General features: G+C 41.3%; 2 protein-coding genes across 2 annotated transcripts in view; one reads left to right on the top strand and one right to left on the bottom strand.

Moving 5' to 3' along the window:
• The window catches only part of RBM7 (RNA binding motif protein 7), a gene marked incomplete at its 3' end in the record, with an annotated part of 9,418 nt that extends 2,900 nt beyond the window's left edge, over positions 1 to 6,518 (bottom strand). The window contains exons 1-4 of the mRNA XM_006890795.1: positions 6,414 to 6,518; positions 4,769 to 4,931; positions 2,615 to 2,702; positions 178 to 271 (exon numbers count right to left, since the gene is read on the bottom strand). Of these exons, the coding sequence (XP_006890857.1) occupies positions 178 to 271; positions 2,615 to 2,702; positions 4,769 to 4,931; positions 6,414 to 6,509 (441 nt within the window). The remainder of the gene's footprint in view (positions 1 to 177; positions 272 to 2,614; positions 2,703 to 4,768; positions 4,932 to 6,413) is intronic.
• A 324-nt stretch (positions 6,519 to 6,842) lies between these two features.
• LOC102847077 (chromosome unknown open reading frame, human C11orf71) lies at positions 6,843 to 7,259 on the top strand. Its single transcript, XM_006890871.1, has one exon. It carries the CDS (start codon positions 6,843 to 6,845, stop codon positions 7,257 to 7,259), a length of 417 nt encoding a protein of 138 aa, XP_006890933.1.
• Positions 7,260 to 7,694: the final 435 nt, after the last annotated feature.

The following is a 7,694-nucleotide window of genomic DNA, read 5'->3' as shown; positions in this document are numbered from 1 at the left end:
GGAATTGCTGGGTCAAATGGTATCTCTATTTACAACTTTTTGAGAAAGCCCCATACCGCCTTCCACAGTGGTTGCACCAGTTTCCACTATTTTAAACACACATAATCAGTGGTGGAACAACAGAGCAATAAACGTGAAATGAAGCTCTATTTCTAGATTCTAAAAATTCAGCCTTACCACTGCTTGTCTCTGAAAATTTTCTGGAGTAGAGAAAGATCTCTGAACTGTCTGTGTTGATGGAGACACATTATCCGTAGTTCTTTCATACCAACTAAAAAGAAGAAAATAATCATTCATCCAACAAATATTTACTGAATACTCATCATACACAGGAAGATACTGCTCTTAGCTAGGCTAAGAGTACTTGGGGGGTTCTATACCCCCCCCCCCAACCCCCTGGGAGCTCTGGTGGTGTCATCCAAATGGAGTTTCTAACCCTAAAGCCCTTCTGGTCCTAAAGGGTTACAATTAGTTGAAATTGACTTGACAGCATGGGTGTGGCTTGGTTTAAAGCACCAACATATGTTTACATTGGATTCTCAATTTACTTTTATTTCTCTGCAGAGTTGTGAAATACCAAACTACTAGCCAAGATGTGGCTCCAGTAGACAAAATAAAATGGAAGAAATGAATACAAGCACTACAACAAAGGAAAAAAACAAAGGAGTTGGTGGTAACTATAGACAAAAAATGAAACTGTAACTTAAGATGTTATGAGAGCTTCTAACTCAATGGCAGTGACAGTTACTATGTCTCCAATGGAGGGAAAGGGAGGGTGAACAAATAAGGCTAGAGGCCAAAATCCAACTCCATTTTTATAAATTAAGCTTTACTGGAAAACAATCCTTTCTAGATAAGAGACCTGAGAAGTTGTGGCAGAAACAATAGAGCTTGCAGAGTCTGAAACAGTTCCTATTGTATTGGCAACCCATGGGCTAGTGCAAAGGCCTAGACTATAATGGATGCGGAAGACAAGTAATAAGGGATAAAGTCCAACTCTTTTTGGTGTGAATAACTTAGAAGTGATTCTACTTACTAAGCCAGGGAAGAAATTCAGGTTTGGGATTTAAGAAACTAGGGTTATAAGTGCTTTTAGGACTTGCACTTTCTCATTTCCTACAGAGGTACCTTAGAGTCTACAGAAAAACTCATGTAGAGAGTGTTTTAATGAATTAATTGTACTTTAAATATAATTTTGAAAAAAGTCACGACATTATATGAAAGACTAGAACTGTGTAACATGTATCCCTTAGACTGAGGTCTGCATGTATGGATACTGTCAGGTCAAGATAAATGAAACTGGCCTATAGATCAATGTAAATAGTGAAAGGAAATTTACAATGTTCTCACCTAGAGGATAAAAAAACCTTGCACTTTCTCAACATACTTTTCCTATATTTAAAATGCACACCTTAGGTAGGTACAGAATATGATACATGCAACACAGAAAATATTCTCTGTACCCTGACGGTTTATCAGAAATGTAACAATAGCCATGTATATTTCTGACTATGTGGGGTTAGCCTCCCTAACCTCATTGTTCACTATCAACTGAATAGACATATGGGTTAAGAGAAGTCATGGCACCACAGTAGTTTAACATTCAGTTGCTGGCCTAAAGGTCAGCATTTCAAAGTCACCAGCTACTCCTTGAAAGAAAGATGTAGCAGCCTATTTCTGTAAGGATTTACAGTCTCAGACATCCTATTGAGGATGCTCTACTCTATCTGACAGGTCATTTTAAGTCAGAATGGTCTCAATGGCAATAGGTTTGATCTGGGGGGAGTTATATGTATAGTATTACGAAATCCAAACCAATAGCTGTCCATAGCAATCAAGTCAATTCCAATTCTCAGTGTTCTTCCATCATGTTTCCAAGGCTATAAACCTTAATGAGAGTAGTCTGCCCATTTTTCTCTCTTGGAGCTGCTGGAGGTGGTGGTGGTGATGAGACTGTCAATCTTAGCTAACAGCATAAAACATATCACACTATGCCGTAAGGGCTACTTCTATCTCTTAGGGGCCTACTAATAAGGAGTTGTACTGCCAACCCAAAGGCATTGCTCAAAGGAAGAAAGATGGGCAATCTCCTCTTGTGCTATCCACTTACAGTTTCTGAAAACCTAAGTTAGCTAAGTTGGTTCCAACACTTCAGCACATAAATACAACAAATAAATGCAAACTCTATGTATATATGCCCAAAATTTCTTTATGTTGTTTTATGTGCTGTTGAGTGGCCTGCAACTCTATGTACAGCAGCTCTGAAATCGGTAGCTCTGAACTCTGCTCTATCTTGAGTGAACTTCATTGTATCCAACATGCCTACTCTCATTCCCCCAGTCACTAAGTAAATCCATCTCATCCAGGGTTGTCTTCTCTTTCGCTGTCCCCCCACCCTTCCAAGTATGATATCCTTCTCCAAGAATTGGTCCCTTCTGGTAACATGCCCAAAGTATGTGAGACAAAGCTTCATAGTAAGTAGGATCTAATATGGCATGTATTACAGAAGAATAAAGAGGTAGAACAGAAAGAAAGAAGCTATTCACTTAGTAAGCATTATGAAGCACTACCTATGAAAACTCCTGAAATGATACCAACAGGTGAGCAATATTACCTGCTAGGAGACGTTGGAGTAAGAGTAGGGCTTGAATTTCCAGTGTGGTGCTGTGGATATGAAATTTCCTGTGAGGCATGGCTACTTCCTAAAATGACATAATGTGGGGAGAAAAAATCTTGGTAAAAATTTGAAATCATCTCCCTGACCTAATTTACTTAAAAAAAAAAAAAGTTAAGACACAATGGAATACAATGCAGCACTGAAAAAACAAGGAACTCATGAAATATTATGCTAAATGGATGACCCTAGAGGACATTATGCTGAGTGAAATATCTCAGTCACCAAGTGACAAATATTGCATAGGGCCACTATTGTAAAACAGGACTGACATCTGACATTGGGGTTGAGAGAAGAAGGGGAGGAATGCTGTATACTGCATTGCAACAGATGAGGGAGAGAACTATTTAAAAGGGATATATGATTATTATTGTCATCAATCAAGGAGAGGGGTGAATTGGGGGGAGGGGATGGGCAGGTAAAAAAGTACAACAATGAATGACTGGAAACCCTAAGTCTCTGTAAACTTTCATTAAAATGAATAAAAAATTTAATTTAAAAAAAGACAGACATAAGCTGAAATAGAAAACAAACTCAAATTTTAGTGGGCTACTTTTCAGCTTTATAATGGAAATTATAAATGCACAAAACAAGTTAACAAGGTACTCCAATACTATGTAAAAATTCAACATCTAATGGTAATATTTTGAGGGCCTGAGGGCCTCAGGCCAAATTTATTAATTTTTAGAAGAATATTCTTTAAAAGACACAATAATCATTTGTCTATTTGCTGCACTGAACAACCTGAAGTTGCTATGATGCTGAACATTATCCCATAGTCATGTCAAATACCATAATAGTTACCCATTATGTCATTATGTAGAGTGAGTGAATGAGCTTCCAGACTGATTCATGTTGGGAAGCAAGAGTGGTATCCACTTCCTAAACTAGGTGCCTCTGGAAACTCTACAAACTCTCTTCTAAATGTACAAAAATGATGTTAATCATAGAACAGAGTTCAGGTCTTTTATGCAAAGCTACTCTGAGTCATATCTGACTCAAAAACATTTAACCACTGCTAAAAGAGACTAGTACTGTTTTATCTGGAGAAACATTCTTCCACTTTGTCCATCACTCTTTGTCAATGTGCTATATGAGGTAACCTGGGTTGTGCCATGGGGATATCAAATACCAAAATGAGTTTCCCATGTGGACAGTGTTTGGTGGAGCTCACAGTTGTAAAACAGGTTGGGAAGCAGGAGTGGCATCCACTTCCTAAACCACACGCCTCTGGAAACTCTTTGAACTTAGCTCAAGAAAGGCATTAAGTCTTTTGTTCACAGAGTCCCTATGAGTCAACCTCCACTTGACGGCAATTAACGCAACAACAATATGGATCATAAGACTGTTTTATATAAATGTTTTCTGTAAATTCTCTTTTTTGCAGGAATAACATCAAAAAGCTAACCTTGAACCATGCTAAATACTTGAATGAAATAATTTTGAAATAGGTAGTTGTTTCTGAGGAAAGGTGTTCCCCCATTGAGGATATGTATTTATTTTGTTCCTTTCTCCCTCAATTCTTAGCCCTGTTAATCCTCTAAGACTTATTCCTTGTATAAACCTTTGTCTTTTTATACTGAGAGTCTTATACCATAACTATGCTCTTGTGGCTGACATGTCACTCAGCATAATCTGTTCTAATTTCATTCCTGTCGTACAGTTATTTGACAAATACTTCAATTTTAGGAGATGTGCACATTTTAGGAATAAATCACAGTTTAAGATGTTATAAATTCTATATTTCATCCTCACAATCCCAAGAATCAAAATTTGTAAATTATAAAGCCATTAGGAAGTTATTTTTAGAAAATAACCAGATTCCGTTCACACAGTGGCTCCAAAGTCTAAAAAACCAAAAATAACAGGCCAAACCAAAACTTCTTTTAACTAAACCAAGTTAAATTTTAGATGTGGTTTAAAAACTGTAATCCATACTGTCACTGTTTCTCATTTTCAAGGAATTACAAAGTTTCCTATCACACAAAGCTTAACAGTACTGTAATTTCAAAAGTAGTTTTTGAAACAAAGTGCAAAACAGAAAAACAAAGCAGCAAACAAGCCCCCCTCCAAGCATTCCCACTAAATGATTACCTGATCTAAACTGAATTTTGATAGGCCTTCCAAAAAGTTTGATTCCATTAAGCAGATTCATTGCATAAGGAACAGACACCTCATGTTTGAAATTCACAAATGCAAACTGCTTTGCTTTACCATCCTTATCTTTTGGAATTTTCACTTTTACCACTGGCCCAGCCTACAAGCAAACAACAAGTTTAAAATTAAACAAAGCAATAAGAAAAAAACATCTCAATTTTGCAAATGAAACCAACAAAATTTGACAGCAACATAAATGTAATCAGGAGCTTAAAGAAAGAAAAATCCCCACTCTTATACATTTGATTAGAATAAAAAGAACACAATGAGGGTTGAAAAGGTAACTTATTTGGGGATGGGGCTGCCACAAGAAACTGGGGAAACACTAACTGAATGAATTTACAGTCTGCAGAATTAGCAGTTTGCAGCGACTTTTTTGTTGTTGCTGGGCTCAAATTCTTTTACTTGGTTTGAGAAGTTTCTGGGATGTGACAATCAAATTCCAATTTCGTGGTATCCCACATTTCCCCACGGTGGTGGAAACAAACAAAAGGGGGACTGACTCTCTGGGGCTAAAAATTCAAGTTTGTATCAATTAATCACTTGGTACGGGGAAACTGAATGGGAGAAAAGGTAACATGAAAATTAGCACAGAAGATTCCAGAATTTTAATAGACATAGCAACGCTGTTTGTTTCCAGAGTTTTACCGAGCCTATTTAAAATATTTTTACAAAGCTGTAATTTTACAGAGGTTTTGGTGGTGGTTGGTTGGGTTTGTTTTTTTTTTATAAAAAAGCGCTCCAAAGAGGGCTTTTAGGGAGCTCTGGTGGTAAGGAGCTTCACTGCCAACCCAAAGACGCATGGTTCGAATCCACCAGCTGTTAAATGGGAGAAGGATGGACAACTTCCTTCCGACTCGATGGCACCCAAGAGTGGCGCTGACTTAAGCATTCGGCTGCCGAGCAAGGTCATCAGCTCAAAACTATCGGGGGATCAACTGGGAAAACTATGCCGCAATCCACTCCCAGAAAGATTAAAAACCACGCCTTCGAGTGGACAGTGACTCATCGCGCCTCTTCCGGGAGGCGCGCGAGAGCGCCCGGTGGGTTCGGACTGCCGACCTTTCAGTTAGCAGGCAGATGCGTTTCAGCTTTGGGAAAACCCGCACCGAGAGTTCCGCTCTATCCTACAGGGTCACGCAGTCGGAACTGAATTGTTGACAGTTGGGAAGTAAACAGCAGCTGGCAAAGAAACCGAAACATACTGAAATTTGGGAAGATCTGTCGAAGACAGGTTAACTATCTTAAGGGGAAGGAAGATGCGAAAAAGCGTGGAACGGAAAAAGCACAGCTTGGAGAAGGGGTCTCACCATACTAGAGCCCGGAATCCTTTCCAGGGCGAGTGCTTGAGATTCCTCCAAACGCCGTTAAATCACAGCTTTTGGCCTGAACTAACTAGATTTCTTCTACGGTCGCAATTCCCAGAGAGCGCCTTACTTTCAAAGCGCGACCTCACCCCAGTAAGGACCACCTACAGCGGACTCCGACCCTACTCTCGCTCGATGAATGCAGCGTCGGCCGCCGGGCCAGACTTAGAACAGCAGGAAAACAAAAGGAAAGGGGGCTGATTCCAGCCGCTTACCTGGTGGAAAAGCTCGAAAAGAAGCTCTTCTGTCACTTTAGTCTCAAGGTTTCCCACAAAGAGTGTGCGATCCGCTTCGGCCGCCGCAGCCCCCATATTAGCGACGCCCCCTTCCTACTAAGGCCTTAAGTCTTACCCGAGGAACCTACTGCGCATTCTCTAAAACCTCACGCCCAGTGCGTCTATGTGTCACTCGACGTAGACGTCCAGTACGCCCACGCACGGCACACGCTGACGTTCGGCGGCGGAATGCGCATGCTCGGGAGGGGAAGGCCCATTAGGGGCGGCTTTTCCATCAGCGGCCACCTAGTTATGGCTTCCGAAGCAGTTTGTCTCGGGGGCGGAAGCAGTCTGGACTGATCTAGGTACCTGCGAGGCGCCTACGTTGATCGCAGGACGTAACAAAGATACCGAGAACAGTGTTTGAGGATGTCTCTGAACAATGGACCTCTGTCTGCCGGCGATCAAGGCTACAGAATGGCCAACCGCTCTCCCAACGGCCACCCGCGCTCATCGTCATCGGCCTCTGCGTTGGCGATGGTGTCTGGAGACAACTTTTTCATGACCAGACCTCAGGCTGTTTACCCTGGACCCGCTTCCCGGCTGACTCCACGGGCTGGCGTGCGCATCGAGAGCCGTCGGGTAATCAGTGGAGGCCGGAGCCCTCCGCGCCTTATAAAGGGAAGGGAATCTAATGGCCGGAGCCGAGTCCGCCCAGCCAGATTCTCCCCTTACCCTACGCCTGGGTTTAAACTCGATCTCGTAAAAAGTGTGTTGCAGCAGCATCTGACAACGTTTGGAGCTGTCATCGCAGCCCGGATGCTTGATCCCATCGGCCCCCTTTGATTAGCTTACGAATAAGGCATTTCCCCAATCTTTTCTTGGTGCAACCGCAGTCTTTATTTTTAAAAGGAATTAGATGACATGCATATTCATGTAGACAGTAATGTTGAGGGTCATTGACAGCCTATTCAAAGGAAACTTTCTGTTAATCCAGATGCGGCAGGAATAATAGAAAGTGGTAGAAGATGCTATCTTTTAGATAGTCATAAATTGGGGCTAATGGGATTACCCTCCCCCCAAAGCAGCAACCCTTGTTCATTGCAATAATGAATCAAACTATATTGATTTCCATAAACCTTACCTTTCCCCCTTTACCACCTGATTCTCGTGCTCTGAGACTTGTAACTCAAGCTTCCTTAACTGCCCCTACCTCAGAATCTGACTCCACCTTCCCTTCTCAAAAACGGCTTCATTCCTATTCCACCTATTGTCCTTCCA

This window comes from Elephantulus edwardii, unplaced genomic scaffold (genome assembly GCF_000299155.1).
Source record: "Elephantulus edwardii isolate Elephantulus edwardi_28Jun2011 unplaced genomic scaffold, EleEdw1.0 scaffold00093, whole genome shotgun sequence".
In the NCBI taxonomy this organism is placed as follows: domain Eukaryota; kingdom Metazoa; phylum Chordata; class Mammalia; order Macroscelidea; family Macroscelididae; genus Elephantulus; species Elephantulus edwardii.
Note: the sequence above shows the minus strand (reverse complement) of the source record. Positions and strands in the feature narration are given on the sequence as shown.